Genomic DNA, 22,139 nt, shown 5'->3' with positions numbered 1-22,139 from the left:
TTACACGGGTTGGTTGCAACCGTAGTTTTTGCCGAACATTTGTAGATTTATATGTGAAACGTGAACAAAAACACCGTGACTGCATTATATATTAAATATTTTCAAAGGGGCAGTCAGCTTATCGATCTCACCCTGCAGCGTGATGCAAGTTTTTGCATAGCGTGTGCTTTCAGGCAAACGTTGCTTGCAAAATGGAATTTTTAAGCTTGCGGTTGAACTGCGACGATAATGATTAGGGCTCGTCGATTGATCAAGGTGATTAAAATTAGCACTCTTAAAGAAGAAATGTCTTTATAAGGAATACAGGTGTATAAAAATACAGTACGAACGTCCCAATGAATGAAAAGTTTGAAACCTGGCGCGAAGAATGGAACAACTGATGGAAAAATTACTTGGAAATTTTCAAAGATTAAACATTTCTACAGACTCCTACAAAACTATCGAATCTAGCAAAAATCTTCAGAACCTACCAACTTCGGAACACGCATCCTTCAAGTCCAACATAATGGGAAGTTACATGTACGTAATTATACAGGATCCTTCGAGAATCTCTAATTCAGGTAAACTCAACCCGTATCAATAAAGAAATTTTCAAAACTTAACTTACTTCAAAATACTCATCCTCCGGATCAAACATAACAGGATTATACGTATACCAATTTATACTTATACGAGACCAATTTATAGATGGAACACTTAGAGGACTCAGACTCGAGAAGCAGTGTATTGTTACAGACCAAAGAACCTTAAACGGAACGTATCTCAAAGTCCTTGCAGTTTCGACGAGAATCTTTACGATCCACCGACGGAAATCGAAGTTCAACCACTATCCTGACATAAACCTAGATACATCTTCTTCATAGAAGAGACGAAGACGTTCGAATGGGAATTTCGCGGGGACCTCTGCCATCTCGCGCCACGGCGGAGCGCGCTTGGCGAGAAGCAGCTTCCTGTCCTTGAATTTGTGGGTTCCAAGGGAACGTGTTCACGGGGTCGATTCTCGAGACTCACGTTTCTTCTCATCTCGTGTTGAATCCTGGGCCGTGCTCACGTGCGGCTGTCCGATGGTCGCACGGTCGTTGCACCGTCGGACCTCGTTGCGGCAGCAGCCTCGGGAACAACGACGTGAACCGTGACAACGACGACGAGGAGAATGGATACGAAGATGAGGTCGAGGGCGGCGACGATGACGATCGACCGCGACGATGTCGATACGGGACGAACGACGCGCGTAACGACACGGAATGGCGAGCACTCGGTGCAATCGCGAAGCACACGCGAGCGACGAGCATCGCCCCAGCTCGGCACCAAGCTCACGACTGCCTCTCGAGGGCTTAGCTGGGGGTTGCTTCGACTCCGGTTCACCGGTTCAATCGGTGGCTGGGGGTGGCCTCGGAGGGGCCAGGGGTACAATGTTAACCCGACACACCACTGCCGTCTAGGGGCTACCAAGGGAACGTAAAGATTCGCCAGGGCGCAAGCTCCGCCGTTCGCCACCAGCGCAGCCGACAGGGTGTCACGAACATTTCAAGCGACATGGATGTGTAAAGTGGATTCGTACCGGGAGCATTTCACATATTACAAGAGCACTTTCCGTTGCAAAATTTTCTCCTTGGCTTCGTGCAAATACGTATATGCTGTATATTATACGACGGTAGTTTGGTTCTCTTCAAGGGGTCGTCTAGGGAGAGTATGGGTGCACGTGCACTTTAGGAATTTTATACACGTGATGTAATGGCTGTTGGAAAGTTTCTGGCTGTAGTATAGTCTTAGAATATTCCCGGAAAAAGACGTCTATTACGTTAACGTAATATGTATTCGTTGAAGTAAATAAAATTATGGTACATACTATGTTGTTAAACTTCTTATAAGGAGAATTTTGTTAATATATGAATTAAATCGAAATAGAAGTATGACTTTTGGCTAGGAACTTTTCAGAGCTATCATGGCATATATGTACGTATAATTGACTAACTATAATAGACTCGAAATAATAAAAACGAAATTAATTAGCTTTTTTTAAACAGTGTCATACGGATATCATTATAGGGCAGAAAGAATTCTTTTATATTTTTTCCACATAAATAGGAAACAAAATGTCTATTCGTGATTTGAAACGCTTAAAAGAAAAACAAAGGAGAAAACGAAGCAGAAATACATCTTTGTATCTACGAGCAGAAATATGTCTCTGTTCCTATGAACAGAAATATATCTTTGTTTAATGGATTCCCAACCGGAATGTCCATTTGTACACAGTCACTGTTAATTCAGCGACGCAGTAGCAGCTGTCGATCACAGCTAGACACGCGATGCCAGCGTTAACTCTCTAAATTAAAGCTATGACGCGATACGGAAAACAAGAAAGCACACGAGTAAACAATACATTCGTGATCGAAATACCATTCTTGATATTCCAAAAAAATGCACTTTCTTGCATATCAAATGCATAAAGTCACGCGTGCCTCATAATAATACTGTAACTTCCATAAATTCAAAATTGTTGAAACAGAGTCGTAGCTACAACATTGAAAGACAAAATAATACTACGATATAGTACATTATATTTCAAAAAAATTTTTTTAATTATACCTATCAATGATTCGATTGTTTCCAAAATATTTAGTTATTTATAAACTAGCGTTTCTATTATTTCCAACAATCATCAGCTGAAGAAAAAGAATCTCCGATAAATAGAGCTCTCAATGTTGCAAAATCTCTAAGTACAAACCCTTCAACCACAAATTTGTGATTTACAGAGGCTACATATGAACCCCCATCCATTTCCCCATGATGTTCCAAGTGGCTCGCTCATAATCGTATTAACCACAACACGTGGCAAGAAATTGATACTAAGGATCAATTAAGGACTTTATCGGCATGCACGTTCGAATTCCTCTGGTTCGGCATCTCTGACGTAAACCGGTGACCTTGAACCAGTTCGGCAGACTCGAAGCGCGATATTAGGTACGCGTGTCTAACAGCTCGAGGAAGCTCGCCCTTATCGCATCGATCGTACCGAAGAGGACAGAAACGAGGGATATAGATCGCCCTTCCTGTTTCGTTAAATGATCGTATGCCGTTTGTCGAAACCATTAGCATCGATTCCACCCCCTGCCGTTTGTTTCCTTTGTTAAATGCGACCGGGGAACACCTACCTGCACGTTTTACCGCAGTATCGGGGTACTTGCACCCTCGCGGTAGGTGATCAACAGGTTCGCGTGCCGGATGTGTTGGCATACCGGAAGTCATCAACGAGGCCACACGACGTGGTTTTCCACGGTCTCGTACGGTAACGATCTGACCATCCTCTCTTTATGTTCGAAATAAGCGGTCGTAAAAGTTAGTTCTCGACTAGATAAACGCAGTCTGCATAAGCATCGATGACACGAGGAACAGATATGGATTTTCTAGGAACTTCTATAGGATAATAAAAGAAGAAATTTGAATGAAATGATTCGTTGAAGGTAAGGATCAAAGATAAATAATATGAAATAGAATTAGGATAAAGAGTATTATACCTAGGGTTAAAGGGATGAGTAACACTGTAGATCCATCTATTCTCGTTTCTGTAGGATAATAAAATAAGAAATTAGAATGGTTAAAAATAAATAATAAGGAAGAGAATTGGATAAAGAATACTATACCTAGGATGAAAAAGCTTAGTAAAATTGTAGGTCCATCTATTCTCGCTTTTATCGACTCGTATTACACATAACTTCCGCGAATTTCAGTAAAGAATTGACGCGTACACGAACAGATACAGCTAGTTAGAGACATTTCGTGGAAAATTAAGGTCGATAAGAAGTAAGTACAAAATTGCCTAAGCTAAACGATACATCAAGGATCCAGACACGTCGGCGTAGTATTTCACGAATCCAACGTGCTTGGATCTTGCGGTTGTTTTTTTTTTTCTATGCTTCTCACTTGCCCTAATACGAAATGCATGCAGGTCTTTGTAAAAATATATCAACGTACGTTCACACACGTTCTAATGTGTTTTTTAGCTTCGATATCGGAACGAGTATTTGATATTCACTCGCATCAAACGTATGCATATACTCGATTTCGGTTTTTCTTTCTTTTTACTTCGCGATTAAATTCAAAGCCGAAATGAGAAATTCCAATATCACAGAATCGAATCTCTCTGTTCCTCGCATCGCTGTCATAGATGCGGGACAAGAAAAATGAATCACGGAATGGACGAATGGCTGTTTGAACAATTTTAGACCTCTTTCTTTTTTTCTCCTTTTTTTTTTCTCTAAATTGCAATGCGGAAAAAAGTAATTGACAATTGTTTCATTGGGTCCACTTGATTCTCGCGGCCAATCGACTACGCTCGAAGCCACACTACGACACTAAAGTTATGTACAAAATCACAATGTTTCTCTCGCGGATACTCATTATTTGCCCGTCACAATCTTCATCGCCGTAATCTCTTAGAATCCGCAAGGATTTCTTGTATAAATTACACATGACTACACACAACTGCTACATTCGCGCACCTCGCAAGCTACCTATTACATCGTTTGTCTTTGTTCGTTTCGCGTGTGCGTCGATAAGAGACCTAAATGACTTACGCTAAATATAATCTAAAACTACATTAGTCCGCGATCCGCACAAATGACGCTAATGTTATATTCGAATACCGTGTAGGCGGGTAATGTCGTGTTAACACAATTATGCGATGAGCGAGTGACGATGAAAGAAACAAAAATTGATACTAAAGACACTGAACGTCGTATGATGTCCAAATGTAATATGTCACTGTCAATGCGTCGTTCACGATTATCACTATAAAAAAAATTTCGCGACATATCAAACATTGGTACTGTCATGGGTAAAATGTGAAAGAAAAGATGATGTGAACGCACCATCGCAAACCTAATGAGATTCTTTCGGATTCTCAACTAGAACGTTCTTCAAAATGCTCTTTTACTGCTCACGAAGAATAAATAAATCTCCCCTAAATATTTCGGTTGACATGATTATCGCTCTGAATATTCCATCTGCCGTAACATAGCAAAATATTAATTACGAAGTAGCCTATTCTCTCGACATTCAACACTACCGCTTGTGACTCGTCTTGCTCTTAGGACTTTCTGTAACGCTATCGTTAGGCTCTCTTCTAGGTCGTAGAATGAAGTTCAGATTGTGCGCGGTATTTACGGCGTAATAAACGTTCGCCGAGTTTGGCAGAACCATCTCACGATCAGGAAGAACCTGGGCTAGCGTATACTGGTCGGAGCTGCCCTCTATTCCTAGCTTAAGCATCGCGTTTCGTATCACTTGCGGGGTCCTTTCGTTGTTCGAGAGCATGATAGACTTGTACAGCACCACGCCCTCAGTCTCAACGTTATCGCTCTCCATGGTGACTTTAATTATGTAAAAATCTGGTGAGCTCTTATGCGAATGACTCGGACTGGACAGGCCAATGACATTGGTGCTGTTTCCATTGGCGGTGATGGCAGTCTGCGGTGCTAGTCGGTTGTGCTGATTCGTCGCTCCGCTTCCTCCGCCGGAGCTTAGAGACACGTCCAATGATGGCAAAGACGAGCTGGAGGAAGAACTAGACATCTGGGACGGCGAGGTGCGCCGATCGAGAGAGTTGTGCGGCGAGCTCGGCAGAGAATCTAGGTCGCAATAAAACTGGGAGCTACTCGAACTCGACGTAGAGGCTATCGAGTCGTTTTTGCGATGACCCTGATGACTCTGCAAGATAAGTCTGGGCTCAGGCTTCTCACGAGGAACAGGTGATCGGGAACGGGTTCGTATTAACGAGATCAGGGAGAGCATGCTGACCTGCTTCTTCTTGCCACGATTATTCAGAGTGTTTCCAGGGGGCGGCGGCTCGATCTGACAGCTCAGTTTGTATGCTTCTCGATCATCAAGCACCACCACGGAATGAAACCAACGATCGAACAACGGATCCGTGCTGAAATTGTACGCATTCGCTGCGCCTTGGAGCAATCTTATCCTAGCGAGAACCTCGAACTCCTTCCGTCTTTTATCAAAGTTGATTAATCCTTCTGCTATCGTATCTGGTATCGCCGTGTCTATCATAGTGAGATCCGTTAGGAAAGTTCCTAGGTACGGTATCGTGCCATAGCTGATATTCTAAAGAGAGAAAGTTCGTTAGTGGTTGTATCCAACATTGCAATCAATGAATCAAGGGATACATAAGTATTTGGCACACTTTCAAACTATTGTAAATATATAAAATAGTTCAAATGAACCTCCTTAATCTAATCGTGGCATCTGATTTTATCTCAGACGATCATATAAGTACAATTAGTGGATATAGATAATAACAATACTCGATATTAATTAATACGAACAAAACAGTAAGAGACGCCTGAATTAAGTGATTTTACGCGTTGTTTAATGTCGGGATAATAGAGAAATTGAATCGAATTTTGATCAAACTGCACCAAGTGTCCAAAATACTTACGCACATGTGCAAAATTAGAAATTATACTTACTCCCGCGTGAGTATTCTGCTTCTGAAATAACTTTTGCAAGTGCCTATCGCTCCTGCCGGCAGTGTCAGCAAACTTTGCCGTACCTTCCTTGATTAAAAGCTCTCGCTGCGTCCATGCGTTATTCTCTTCTGAAAAGATTCTCTCCAGTTCCCTGAACAGCTCGTGCTTCTCTCTGGGCATAGACTGCCAACATTTCTCCAACCTATATACGGGGTTACTCTGTAAACCGGACACGATAGCCTTCAGGCTACTAAAATTCTTCAACACGCGTAGTTCTTGAGCAATGTCAATCCACGTCTCGAGGATCCTCGCTCGTTCCTGAGGCTTCGTCGTCGGGTCCATCAGTATCGTGGATATGACTCGAAGCGACACAGCGTTGAATTGATTCACGGTGGCCAACACCGTGGCCGCGTCGTGGCTTCTCGAACGATCTCTTCTGGACCAGACAGCACCTAGGCACTGATGGGCTACGAGCTTTTTGAACACTTCGGCGTCCATTCGGGTTAACTGTTCGGCGAAATGCCGGTGTGGAACTTCGGGGAAACTGTAATTCGTCCAGTGATCCGCGATCGGATCTGGGGAACCACGTGGTAGTCGACCATTATCATACACCATACAAGAGTCTAGAAGAAAAAAGATGATTTAGGACGATAATATTTTTTTGCGTAGGTAGAAAATATGTATTCTTCGAATCGGTGAATCAAATGGATGAGTTGTACGTAGTAAGTTCCTGTATTTATCTAAAGTAACACTATATACGTCATATGCGGTATGATAAACTTCCGGTTGACGTGTAGCGTTACAGAATCGACGAACGAAATGAGATGCATGATAATATGTATCGATTGACGTGTGTTAATATAATATGTAAAGACTGGAATTTCTTGCTGTATTAAATTATCACGACTAAATTGTCATTCAAGACCAAAGAATTAAACAATGAATATTTATAAAATAACAATTTACTTGCAATATTTCTAACTCTAGAAATAAATATTTATATGTTTAATTTCCGGTATTCTACAGAATCTACTACGTATAATATACGATTAATCAATTAATCACGCAGGATATAGCGTTATAAAAGTTTCCTTACCCATCTGATCTTCACGCTGAAACCTGTGCAAGCGATGCCTTGCCTTGAGCTCGAGTTCCGAGCCAGGAAGTCGTCGATGCGTGAAGTCCAGGAGTCTACTGAGCAATGGATGATTCGGCGGCGACTTCCAGTCACCAGGATAGGCGTCCAGCCAAACGTGAAGAGCCTGAACTAAGGTTTTTCGATGCTGTTCACCTGTCAAGGCACCGGATCCTTCGTCGAGGGCGTCGTACCTCGCCAACAATAGCTCCAGCACTTCTCGCGGCGTGGTGAATGCACGATATGTCGCCAAGAAGACATTGATGTATGTCGACTCGAGTTCCCCGTCGTCGTTCGCCAGACTCTCTACCAGCCGCTGCACCGTTCCGGCTTTCAGGAAACGCACTCTCACCGTCTCCCATTCTAAATGCGAAATCTCGTCGTCTGAATCCTGTGGAAAGGGTATTTCAAAATCGTTAAGTCGGAACGTCTAAAAATTGCAGAGGTTGGACATTTTTCAAATTTGCAGATCTGTCAGATTTCGAATATTTATATACTGGCAAGATTTTTAACGAAAAAACTTTAACGTATTGAAATTCAAATGCAAGAATTGAGAGTTCCGGAAATTGTAAGCTTCATAAATGGAAAATTCAGAGACTGAGAAGGTACTCAAAGGTACGGAAATTGTATAATTAAAGAATTTCATAATCAGAAATACAGAGGTTTGGGAATTTGGAAACTAAGAAATTCGGGTATTCGAAGATTTGGAAAAGATTCGATATAAATTACTCACCGATGCAGAGAGACTCCTGGTAGGCCTGTGATATCGAACCTTCTTCAGGTACACCGTGTATATGACGCCATCGCCCCTTTCCTCGCCCCATAAACGCCACGTGGGCTGCAAAGTAGAAGCAAATGGCGAAAGTTACGACAAGAAAAAGGCAGATATCCGTCGAGGGTATAGGTAGGCGGTGACGGCGGCGTATACAACGAGCTACACGGGCAAAAGCACGCCACCAGGGGATGATTTACGCCATTAATTTCACTAGCTACCCCCTGTCATGCACAACCATCTTTCTAACGGGGACAAGCTAATCAATGAACGTCGTGCACTCGGCAGATTTATTGAAATAATTGACTTCCAGCTTCGAATTGACCTCGCTCGTCCATTTTACAACTTGCATCGTGATTAACCGGATGAAACGCTTTATCCTCGCCATCTACCGTCTCTCCTCTCTCTTTCTTTCTCTCTTACAACCTCATTGTTTCAAGTTACAAGAATTCTAACTGTTTCTCATTTTTAACAAGAATTTACGAAACCGATTTAACTACGCCGTGAATTACATTATGTCGACAATAGACTTGAGGATATCCTCAGATCGATTCCGTTCCAACAAAATATTATTCAATTTTGTAAAGAAGCTAATAGGCCACCGAATATAAAAATAATCGCTAATGGTCATAGTAATCGATGCGACTTGAAATAAATAATAGTATAACTTGAATCACGATATTTAGTCGTCTGGAACAAAAGCATACTTAAACGAAATATCAGAAAAACGATACTCTTGTATCTCTGGAAATAAATATTGTGCTCAAGCACACATTTGTTTCATCACACGATTCCTTTCCAATACCAAAAATATACTTAAGAGAAATAGCGGAGAAAAGGAACTTTGGTATTTCTACCATTAAATAACCAGCCCAGGCGCAAATTTATTTCATCACACGATCCTTCACCTATTTTCAGCCCGGTATTCCAAAACGCAAGTCGTGGATGGCAATTACAGGAGATTATAAACGAGCGGCTCCGCTGAGTCTGGTTTTTAACAATCGTGCAAGCTGGAAAACCAGCCGGGACCCTCGTTTCCTCTCCCCCGACGCGTGGAGACCCGACGAACAAAAGGGACTAACAGAAACACGACTACAAGCAGCAGCCTCATGCAAACACGAATCGAGAAATAAACACGCCATGTTCAGTCTGCGCGAGTCACTTCCGGACATCATCGTAATTCGTAATATCATCGCGGTACGATAAACACGGAACGATAGGAAGCCAGGGTGAGATCTTTATCCAAGTGTTTTCTTTGTGATTCAGTACCGTAAACTGCAGGGGAATAACAGCCGATTTTAGATTCTTAATTGGTATTTAAGCTTTAATTATGGCGCGTGTCTGCCCGCGAGTTAAGTAATTTTCATAAGTCAAGACAATTTATTTACGACGAAGGAGAACTTTAATATTTCATGAACTTGTTACAGAGTTTGCTTTTTCGTATGAGTTGTTTGTGATTGCTTGTTGCTATTGAAGATCATATTTAGATCAAAAGTGTTTATACATTTCGAGAAATTTAAATACCAGAAAATTAGAAAATTGAAAAAAAATAGAAAATTTGCAAAATAACGCGAAGGAATTGCATGAACGTTCACGATTCAGTAAGAGTACTTAAAATATAAAAATCGTAGTAACATCCTCGTATTGCACCGTACAACTTCTATTTGTATGAAGCGATTTGGAATATCGTACTAGGAATACGATTGCTATTGACGTACTTCTGTCCTCACATTTTTATCTGTAATCGTGATTTTTGAAGAAGTAACACGAGTCTTCGAGAGTCGGAATTTCCAGAACTCTATACTCGATAGCACCACTTGATCATCGAGAACACTAGGACTTCGAAGCATTCGAGCTGTACGATCCTCCATGCCCTAAGTTTTCCATCGCATTGCTCGAATTCAGAGATTTTACGAACTTGGAAATGTCCCAAGTCCTATGGGACCGCGAGAATTTCGAACATTCGAAGAACTAACCACGAAAGACATATCTAAGCTAGTATCTTCGTCGACGACTAATTAATTTATCGCTGATAAACCGTCGCATTATACTATACCAATTTTTTAATTCTCTTATTCCTCTTATATATCTCAGGTTTGTTTCCATTCGAATCATAACGACTCGATAAACAAACGTATATTTTAGAAATATATCTTATGGAATTTATCGATTTATTATTATTCGTTTTATAAAAAAGACCAATAACTCAATGAATAACCAAAAGCTTGCCAATATAACAAAATTTAGAACACGAGCACTTTCCAATCTATGGTTACCGAAGTACATTTTCTATATCATTTTACACGTCGTATGGATAAGAAAGGCAAGAAGTACTTATACAACGATCAGACGATGTTTCTTCAAATATTAAAATATTCTAATCTCAGGAAATGTAAAATTCTCCCAAAATAGACGTGGTATTTAACTGTATGCTATTTATCGATAACTGATATTATATATCTCATACTGATGACTATGCTAACCGTGACATTTATTACAATATACGTAATTTTCTCTTCGAATCACGTAGACACCTAGACAGGGAGGACAACAGGCTCGACAGACTCAACAACAGACTAATTTCTTAGCAAAGGAACTAAGATCTTGGAATTCACAGCCAATTACATCCTCGGAAACTGCTGCGAGGGAATAAGTTAAGGGGCCTTCAAAGGAACAGGGACCACTAAAAATAGGATTCTCGTTTGAACACGCTGCACACACGTTTGCTGTTTTATTTGCAACGCTAAAAACGTCACCAAAGTTATCCGGTCCCTCCGTCGGATAACTTACCTGCAAACCAACAAGAAAATCGTAATATCCCCTCGTGAGGAATATACGGAGAACCCGTATAAGATCTCGTTTCCCTTTCTCTCTATATCTTCTGCGTGTCTTCTATGTCTCTCTTGCCTCTTGAAATCGCGTATAGAATCGCCACAGAAAGAAACAAACCGTGTCATTGCCATTTATGCCTCTAATATGCAACATTTACTAACTGCACCGATAGGGACCGACATATGCATACAATGTACAGCCATTGGATCGATGGAACTACAAAAGGAAAGCGTTTCTACATGAAGAATGGAAGTAGTGCTGCACTACTCCTATCTATTGATTGCTAATCGTACGCGGAAGCTTTTATTGTTGACGATTCGATGGACGATCAAAAGAGTAGAGGGTCTCAGGAAGAAGATTTAAGTATAGCCTAGTCAACAGTTCAGAGAGTTCTTTTCTTTTTTACTTTTTACTTTTCTATTTCTATATTCTTGCATTTCAAAGAAAATAAAGTAATTTTCTCTCAATTGAACGATCTAAATCTCAGATTATAGCATTTAGATCTATGAATTAGAGAGTCGATTGTTCTGCTAGTGACGGTTAAAAAATTTCGACAAAAATGTTTTCCAAGGTACGAGAATCCAGTTAGATAATAAAAGACAAACGGCAAAGTATAGGTAAGGATGACGACAAAAAAGATGATCTGAAACTGGCTACGGTCCCGAAGAAAACTGGCTACGTTTCTCGATTATGACGAGTTCTGTAGCAGCGGAGTCTAGATACACGTAAAACTCTGTTGAAAAAATGTGGCTTACGTTCCGGAACGAACCGGCAATTAGAGGCCTACAGGGAGAACCCGAGCGTGACTTAAGGTCCTTACACAGACCCCCTCCTTCTCTTCGTCCTTGGAGACGCCTCTTTGGAGCACGTCAACTGTCCATTGTTCGTCAGAAAATTCTGTCGAATAGAAATCTGTCTGCATCGACTCTGAGGATTTCTGCAATTTCGGTGTAACCGCCGCTAAACAACCATAGGAGATTGCACCTGATTTTTGCTTTCTTGTGGTTTGAAGTTATCGAACCTTGGCTTCCCTGATGAAAAATGCCAACTTTTCTTTCTCGTGTATCATCTCGAAAACAGTGAGAGATATCGAAGAATGAAAAAAACAAAAGTTGCAGGTCTTTTTATATCTACAACATAGTTACTCGCACAAGCAACCACTGTGAGATGAACGTGTCAATCGAACGAACCCTATTAAGCCTGGAACATCCTCCTCGTTAACGTCCCAAATAATTCAACCGCCTTCTTCGTTCGTTCAACTCCTCCCCTTTGATTTCGCAGAAGCTTCCATCACAAAAGACGTTGTTGGAGCCGTGTACGTGGCAAAGAGAACCATTAGTGCTAAGACGGTACCAAAAGCGACGTGTGTACAAACTACCACAACCTCCTCTATTATTCCAGCGTCGGCCTATAAAAAGCTTAACATCGGATTACCACGAGAAGAGCAATGGTTTGTGGTGCGATCGATACATGGAAATCCACCCCGACTATCGCGATGCTAACCTCCGCCTCCACCTTTCAACCCGCGCAAACATCGATGTTAAAGTCACGATTCGAGAAACCCGTTGGAATATTCCAACCGTGAATCAGACAGGGTCACCGTGCACAGCAGTGACGGTTTTGCCATCGATCTGTCAAATTAGATTCTGTGAAATGGCACGTCACTCTATTTGAAGCAAGGATTTCTCGTGCCAATTGCTTCATCGTTATTAACTGATTGCGAATGCTTGCGCAAATTTGAACATACGCGAAGATCTAGATGTCAGATATGAATTTGTTCAGACTTCTACGTACAATAAAATTTCGATTATTAGAATACCGATTAATGCAACGACCTTTAATTATGGATTTTTAGAACAAAATTTATAAAGACGTAAAAGGAAGATTAAAAAGATTGGTGTATTTTCAATCTATATTACCTCTAGCCAGTAAATTGTACAAATTTACGAAGATATAGGAAATAACGAAGAAATTATCTATTACAGACTTTTTTTTTTTATTTGGAAATAGTTTACAATCAATTTTCATTGAGAATTATAAGTAAATTATTCTGGCGTGGTACTATAACGTGAATAATAATAAATGATTATCGTATGTTTGATTCTAGCTGAATCTAATGTTTAAATCTAGAGGGTAATGTCTCTTTACCTGCGGATCTGATTCGTCGTGTCAAATAATTGAGCAACTAGTGGGTTTTGGTGGTTGTTAATTCTTATGTTATATCTATTACTGAATTCGGATATTTCTTCTTTAACTGTAGGTGTCTTAAGGTCGCGATTTATTGTTTCGTTGGTAACATACCAAGGTGCATCTATTAAGGATCTTAGAGTTTTTGATTTATTACAGACCTGTATCGTATTACATTCCTTCATTATATTTTTATTCAATAAATCGTAAACGTTTACGGAGATATGAAGCAGAAACTAGAAACACTTTATCTATTACAAACCTGTGTTATTCTTAGGCAATAATCATCGAAATGAGGGTATAATTCTTATCTCGTTCCTTATAATCGCCATGAGTGAATGTAAAATTTAACGCTCGAAAAACCATAAGAAATAACGAAGAAAGGGAGAGCAGAGGATATCTGTACATAAGGGGGCAGGATCCGATTCAGTTTGGAGGCAGGCAGGCAATAAACGTAATCTGCGATCTGAAAGAATTACGAAGGAACGTTCTAACGCTATAAATAAGATCTATAATTGTTGGGTACGAGTATTAGAAACCTGCGAGGCAATAAAAGGAACGGATCGAGAGAGAGAGAGAGAGAGAGAGAGAGCCGTGGCCGCCACGGAGCAGATAACAGTCATTCTGCTAAACGGTTTCGCAACGCTTCGAGCAACAATTTTCCAAAGCCTGTTAGATAAATTCACGCGATGATCTAATCCTCCGGAGTTTCTGCGTGCACGTTACACCCTGCACTATCGTCACGAATCATCCCGTGGGCTGAGCATTCCGTGCATTTTTACTTTCGCCCGCGGTTACTTTATTTTTGACTTCGTATACAGTACTCCGCAAAAGTCTCCCGACAAAATCCTACGATAGTGATTCCGTAATGATGAATAATCATACGTTTTAGGAAATATTTCTTCGTGGTATTGCGGTAGAACACAATTTAACGCTATTTAAAGTCCGGATCTGGTTCAGGAATATTTTTTAACACTCGGTATAAAAAACTGTTGTGTCTGTATCGCATGTGTGATGATAAATCATCTTGACAATTCGCTTGCTATAATTTTTTACTCACTGTAATATTCAGAAGGTGGGACTGATCTCTACCTAGATTCCACTTCTCTAATTACGCTTATAGCAGGAGTATAAATTTGCATAAAAACTCACTCGCAGTGTAATTATTAATCAGTAATTTATTCCGCAAAAGATCTCAGATACTTTTATTTCAATAAATTCTAAGTCTGCAAGTCGCGAATAGTTTTATATTAATCCTAACACTTTTACGTCGTATCGTACTTGCACCACACGATTAAAATAACCCGACTGACCCAATTTTATTTTCGATCCGATGTAAACATTCGATTTCCTCCATTGGTTACTCTCCCAAGTGTAGCTACTGACTAATCAGAAATTCTCTATAATTCACGGATTTCCGTTTGGTAACAATAACCTAGCGAGGTGTCTTCCACGTTTACAACGTGCTATTTTAAAATGAATGATTCACCGTCGAGGAGACTTTTGACTAAGAGACAATACGAGTGATCGAAGAGAAAGAAGAAGGGGTTGCGTCGAGTGAGAAAAATGTCGCGTGGGTACCAAGACGTGCCGGAAGTTCAAAGAACGAGCGTTGATAAAGCGGAGCTTTGTTGATGCCCGCCACAAAAGCCACTCACGTACGCTCAGTGTGTGTACTCTGAAACACCTCAATAAAGAACACAATGCACTCAAACGTGTTAACAGTGCCGAAACTTCTCCAAAGGGAGATCAGGGTCGACGATTCCAGTCTCTGAGCCTATTCTTTCTTCATTAAATTCGAAGGACACATACACAGACGTGTTAACTGTTGATAACTCGCTGGATTTCTTTGATCGAGAGTTAGAAGAGTTAGCTGCTCGATGGTAACGAATTATGATTGTATCTATATGAACTGTAATTTGTTAAGATTAAATGAGAGAATTGACTAGTCACGTGATATTAACGTTTGTTAAAATCAACTACTTTTAAAACCGATCGTATGCTCCCTTTTGTATTGCAAGTATTACAACATTTACGACAAATTATACGAAGTTCGTATTATGTAAAACTACTATAAAAAAAATAAAAATGTTCTTTGTACAAAATGTAATAACAGCGTCGATCGCAGAATATTGTTATAGTCTCACGTGGACCGCGATCAGAGAATTTACCAAAGACAATTTAGATTCTTCAAGACGATAGACACAAAAATAGATAAACATTGCGAAATTGCAGATTATGGTTATTTCATTATAAAAGATAATTTTACAATAAGTTCTTGTGTCAGACGCGACAAAGATCATGAATAAGCTACGTAATGAGCCACAACTGCGAACAGATCGAAAGTGTAACGCGTGTCTGGCGAACACGTTGCTCAGAAGGTTTCATAAACAAAGAAAATTTTTTGCTTCTCAAGGGAATTCGATTAAGTACAAACTGCTGCCGGTTTCCGGTCAGGCAACGCATAATTACACGGCTCCGTAGGTCGGTACGTAAGGTACGATCCCAGATAAGCAATTAAACGAACTGCTGGCAGCAGCGAGGATGACTCATGTACCGGTAAATAAGGTGTCAAAGTACCTTTAATCACTTTGCGTTCCCGTTCTCTTTGTACATACATATACTTACTTACGTAACCCAATTTCTACGACAGACGAAGATCACTACGTTTAAAGAAAACAGATAGCAAAACTACAGTTAAAGTAATACAACGAATGACTTTATGCTATTTACCATTTCTAACTAAAGTTCCCTATTTAAATCCAGTGACTATGCAATAATTCCGATTATTCTTAAATATTCGATATGTGTACATTATATATTTGCTGTAACATTAGTTTACTCTAGCATACATATATATATTATATAATATTATATATATATATACGTTGATATTAAAGTCTGGTATCGTCTGTTTGATCGTGACATAATTCTATCGTCGACTACTCAAATCGTCGGCTCTATCTATGAGTCAACCGCAGATAAAAAAAAAATGTCAACCCAACGTATCGATATTTTCCTATTCCATAACCGTAAAAGCATACAGAAAACTAATCGAAGCTTATCCAGTGTAAGACGAAACGAAAACTCTTAAATCATGCAAACGAAACATTTGTTATTCCTCGCATACACAATTCAACGCGCGGCACGTGCGAACTCTAAAATAACAAAGAATTGACGTAAAATAGAAAACTACCATTCATTAAACCGGTTAAAAGTCGATCGATTGACGCAAAAAAGCTAGGTAATATTAGGAAGGGAAAAATTTACCATATCTACGAAACGTGCCGCATCACGTGCCAAATGAAATGGCCATTTTAATAATTTCTACAACTGGTTGCACGAACGAAAACCAATTTCCCTGATGGACAACTCATTATTTGCTTTTAATTATCGTCCAATTATCCTCCCCTGAATGATATGTACGTGGATGAAAAGAGATCCTCGTCGATTTATTCATCGTTGATTAGGTCAATGTAACCATACGTTATCGTCTTTATTTGCATGCCGTACATCCTGGTCATTAACGACAACGATACAGTTCCGATGACACTCTGACCCTGATTATCCGATTTAACCACTTCCACGTGCGCACATTTATCAACAAGCATACGAGTATTTAAATAAAACTCCCACGAATAGTGAAACTAAATCATTAATACATGGGAAAAAACCACGTACTACAAAAAAAAATGTTCCTCTGTATATATCTCAGGAAAAAAATTATGATTAATTACATTTTTCTGCTGTTAGCTGTACTTGTACGACCTCGTTTGTTTCTTCGACTCCCATATAGGGAAAATATTTTACTTGGAATCGTTTCAGTCTAGAATATATACAGTGCGTGGTAAATGTACTGAACGACGTAAAAACAATATTCGATTGATATGTAAGAGAAAAAAGTTCGATAATAAAAGCGTTATAAAGTAATGGAAAAGTTATTGTCATTGGATAAAGGCAAACAATGGAAAAATTATTCTTTTCCTTGAAGAATTTAGAGGGAATGTAAACAAAGTAAATTAGTGTTTCGTATCCCTGGCTGAATACGCAGCACAATGGTTCTCGTCTTCAGGTTAATTCAGGTTAAACATTGTAAGTTTGCCTTTTGTGAACCACACTTTCTCCGTCTTGCCCTTTTTTCTTGAATAACCTTTTTCTACACACAATAGCTGTAACTGTGTAAGTTTCTCGCTTTGAAAAGTGAATTCTTGCAACGTTAGCTGTTCCTTTCAAATATTTCCAAATAAAGAATTGATCGAACTGTAACATCTTTGTGAGTTTCAAAGCCTCACCAGCCTTTGGCATCATTTCTATTGTACATTAATGATATATTAGTACAAATAAAAAAAGTAGTCTCATTGGGGCGATCCCATGATTAAATCACATTAAAATATATCGATATTTATCCGAGGAAAAACGATATAAAAAGGTGGGAATTTCCTTGTGTCGTATACCAATCTAGTTGAAACATTTATGATACAACATCTGATTCATTAAATTCATTTGACGTATTCATTTGACAATTCATTATGGTGAAACAGCAACGATACACGATGCTTTTTTCTCGTTCTCATGCACGAGGAGGTCAGTACTATATATACAACAAACGTTTAGGCATGCATAATAAACGTAGATGACACACTTACGAATCACAGAAATACCAAACAAATTCTACGTGCGAAAGCAATTTCTTCCGATAGCTTATCATTATATCGTAATCGTGTTGCAATGACATTTCAGATTATGCGGTATTTATACAAGACTGTTATAAGCATCAAATATACTTCCAAAAATAGAAATCTTTATCGTGAATGGTTTCCTTTCTTTAAATTTACTATACTCGCGAATATTCTATATTACATATTATATTCTATATTGTATTATATATTAAACACACGTACAATGCAATACATTCTGGCTTAATAGCCATAACTGCGATAACACGAATAACTGAAATCGAATGAATCAATCGGAATACTAAAATTTTCCGAATTTATCGAAGAAACGATTCGTAATCGGAACTCGAGGAATCCGTTCGAGCAAACTTTCGCATGATTTATCGAACACGAACGAGAATTATCTAAGTCATTTAACAACGGAACAACGGAATCGCATTACTAAGGTAAACAAACAGGCTGTGAAGTTTAGACATTTTCTAACGAAATAGAATCAGATTTTCAGCCGTAAGTTCGACACGTACACATTCGATATTTCTGGTGATTGAACGACGCGGAGTTTCATCGAATCATTCGAAGCGCATCAAACGTATAGTTTTGCCTAGAGACGATTTTAACGCTACTAAAATACGTCAGAACGACAGATTTCAGAATTTGTTGCTTTTGCAATTAATAATAAATGCACGTAAGTAATTTTAATAAAATCAACATCGATCTTCGCCGAAATGCAAGCACGAATATAAATAATTAATTTTATCAATCTCTTGTCTCTTATTTTAACTTGTCACAACGACAAATACCATTTTGTTTTTTTTTTTTTTTTGTTATTTCTAAAAGTAAAAATGTGCAAGTGCTTTCGAAAAAATGAATCTTGATTTCTATTCTGAAACTCATAATCTTAACATTTGCTCTCTAACTTCTTGCAAGCAACTCTTCTACAATAATCAAGCGCGAGCTGAAAACACGTTCGAGCACACCACGCGAAATTCCTCGCTGAAACTAGATCTCTACAATGCTCGTATAACACTTATAACCAAAGGATTTTCTTGTGTATACGCGGGAAGTCACGTAGCATGGTCGAACTACGGTTGAAAATTAACACTACTCGATTACCTTTAAACATCTGAAATGTTTACACGTGAAATAGAATGAAACAGGAAAATCGTCATAACCAGACAGCAACGCAAAGAAACATAACGAACAACAACGAGCAACGAACAACTAAAGAGAAGAAAAACAAAACAAAAATACTATTATAGAAGGGAAAATGATATAAAAGAGAATATGAAGAAAGAAAAGAAGCTTGAACGAGAAAACGAATGATGAATTTGTTGCCAGTCTGTGTTTACCTGCTGCACGTACCACTGCGTGGAATTCTGGTTCTTCCTGTGGCTGCTGGGCTTGCAGGGCGCGCAGAGCAGCAAGGGCGCCAGTTTGTTCACCCCCTTGACGCTGGCCGTCGCCGGGGGCGACGTTGGGCTTAGCCCGTCATCCCCCAACACGGGCCACAGCATCCACGTGTGAATGTCCGCGGAACTTCCCCTTCTTCCGTCACTTCGATTCTGCCTGTGCAATTCGTCTCGTGATTCATCTGACTACTCTAACGTCCACCGAGCTTCTCTCGATTCTTTGGATCGAATTACACGAGAACCTCGAAGATTTGTCTTTTTTTTTTATCTGTCTCGAGGATTTGAATTTTTACAAAAATTGCCACGGATGAGACGCAAGTAGCACTTTTCTTTGTTGTTTCAAGCGTTTTTCGAATTTTGAATATTCAAGAAATATTCTAAATTTTACGTATTCCATATATTATACGTGACTGGAGCACATTGCTTGATTATTTAAGATCGTAAGATCATTTATTCCAATTCAACAGCAAATTTTCGAACTTGAAGAAATCGATTTTTAAAGTACAGCTTGTCTCGAATTTGCTCGCTTTTGTTTCTTCTGTTGTTTCTCTACTGAATCTTCTTTGAAACGACAAAATTTCATTCGACGAACGATAAATTGAAGAAACAAGCACAAGGATATATATATATATATATACCGTGTCTGCTGAGAATTCGCGTTCGAACACAATTCACAACAAGTCTTTCTTGGTTCGTTGTCGCTTGAAAACTGATCGATAGTCAATCGCGATACGAGCTCGAACTTGGTCGCGAGTCACGACGCAACAACTGCCGATGAGCAACTGCTTCGATTCCCACCAACGACGTGAATGACGCCACAACAAGAACGTGCGTCGCTTGACGCTCTATTATCGAAATCGAATTGAAATGTTAAAAGTGCAACTTGCGATCATCGATAGAAGAATAAAGAAGGCCTCTTTTATCTAATTCCACAGTTCGTGAATTTTCCATGTGAAATTGCGTCTAGTTCGATCGAGCTGCTTCGTTCTCGAGATTCTCGTTATCGAGCAATAAAGCAATGTATCAAAAGTGATACAAGATAATTCAAATAGTTCTTTGATTCTTAGTCGACGATGCAAAGGATGATTGGCTATTGTATAATAGAAATGCATAAGATAATGAATAAAAATATTGACACAGACAAGATTTTTTCCTAAAATCCTGTGTAACTCTGTAAACATTTCCTTGTTCGATATTCTTGCGGAATAATATTCGAGCCCAAGGTTTAAATATATCGTAATTCATTATCATTAAACAATTGTAAAGTTTCGACTGGCTATCGTAAAATGCACGTAATGATCGACGCTAGAACGTTTTGTAAATATTTTTTTTTGTAAATAAATAATCTAGAAACGATATGAGAATCGCTATAAAAATATTTACTGCAACAGAAGATTTTGATTCCTTACAAAAATATTTATTTAAGATATTTTTGAAAATATTTCTTTAGAATGGAAGATCATATATGTTTTGAGAAACCAAATCGATGTCATAACATTTCTCGATTTCCATTTCATATATATCTTACCAACAAATTTGATGGGCAATCGTATTACCGAAATGCTAATCGAAACTCAACTCGACGTTTCCACCTATTTTTTATGAATATACTTCAATAATAAATCCAACGAGCTTCAATTTACGAATTTTCTAATCTTAAAACTTATATTTTAAACATCTATTATTTTTTTATCTCATCGAGAAACTATTACTATTAGAAAATATAGAGAGATTTATTGAAAATTGTTGAAACATCAGAATGAAATTTAGGTAAAAGAGTTATTAACACTGACCTTACCAGCCCCGTTCAAATGACCGCTTTCAAAATTTAATTTAGAATTCTACATTCATTGTCATTTCTTTCGTTCGTCTAACTTTATGTAAATTCTTAAATTAACAAAAATTGAAAAACTGATTAATCAAGTAATATAAAAATGATATATAATAAAGTTGAACAAGAATTAAAGATGAACAAAAGAAATAATAAAGAATGTCTAATTTTAAATAAAAATTTGAAACCGGTCATCTGGCCGGGCCTGGTAACATTAATATTAATGTAAATATTATGTATATTTTGAAGAATTTGTTCGAACTGTAGTCTATTTTAAAACAGAAATTTCATTTTCGCTTATTTTAATTAGCGAAACGTATCCAGCACGCGGATCGTGTTTATTAAAAATCTTTCTTGAACTACGTCAACAATCATTTTGCCTACGCATATCGATTGGCTTTCGAAGGAAATGATCAAACAGAAGCTTTCATGAACATGATCGATCCTATGATAGCTGGCTACTGGATGTTTAAAGGTCGAAGGAGTAAACGATGAAAAACATTTTCGTTAAAGAGGATGTTGCTGCCGCGTGGGCGAAATTACGCTTCCTGTTGCTGAAAATCGCACGTATTTTCTAAACACTCGCCAACTTCGTGACTTTTTACATTTTAAATACCGCATTAACCAACGAACGAGGAAAAAACAAAACAAAATTCGTTGCACATCCTCTGATTGTTTACACAACTGTTTTCATGCCGTTGCATTAATACGAATTGCTATTTTCAGCGTTGTTATTATTCAACCTTCTATAATATCTTGTAAAATTTTATTTTATCCATTTGACATTATATCTTATTAGTATTCTCTCCTTCTGATAC

At 38.8% G+C, this 22,139-nt stretch overlaps 2 protein-coding genes across 15 annotated transcripts in view; both read right to left on the bottom strand.

The window, feature by feature from the left end:
* The window catches only part of LOC126917942 (whirlin), a 111,372-nt gene extending 107,846 nt beyond the window's left edge, over window positions 1–3,526 (bottom strand). For all 10 annotated transcript variants that reach the window (XM_050725402.1, XM_050725409.1, XM_050725406.1 and 7 more), the window contains exon 1: window positions 1,012–3,526. The gene's annotated coding sequence lies outside the window, so the exon portion shown is untranslated. The remainder of the gene's footprint in view (window positions 1–1,011) is intronic.
* Window positions 3,527–3,663: 137 nt separating this feature from the next.
* Window positions 3,664–22,139, bottom strand: part of LOC126917943 (ral guanine nucleotide dissociation stimulator) — a 41,267-nt gene continuing 22,791 nt past the window's right edge. For 2 of the 5 annotated variants that reach the window (XM_050725416.1, XM_050725413.1), the window contains exons 2-7: window positions 19,431–19,647; window positions 8,348–8,452; window positions 7,576–8,005; window positions 6,480–7,102; window positions 5,800–6,114; window positions 3,664–5,709 (exon numbers count right to left, since the gene is read on the bottom strand). In XM_050725416.1, coding sequence (XP_050581373.1) covers window positions 5,065–5,709; window positions 5,800–6,114; window positions 6,480–7,102; window positions 7,576–8,005; window positions 8,348–8,452; window positions 19,431–19,647 — 2,335 coding nt within the window. In that variant the 3' untranslated portion in view covers window positions 3,664–5,064. The remainder of the gene's footprint in view (window positions 5,710–5,799; window positions 6,115–6,479; window positions 7,103–7,575; window positions 8,006–8,347; window positions 8,453–19,430; window positions 19,648–22,139) is intronic. The other 3 variants (XM_050725415.1, XM_050725417.1, XM_050725418.1) reach the window with 2 other exon arrangements.

Source organism: Bombus affinis, chromosome 6, assembly GCF_024516045.1.
Source record: "Bombus affinis isolate iyBomAffi1 chromosome 6, iyBomAffi1.2, whole genome shotgun sequence".
Lineage (NCBI taxonomy): Eukaryota > Metazoa > Arthropoda > Insecta > Hymenoptera > Apidae > Bombus > Bombus affinis.
Note: the sequence above shows the minus strand (reverse complement) of the source record. Positions and strands in the feature narration are given on the sequence as shown.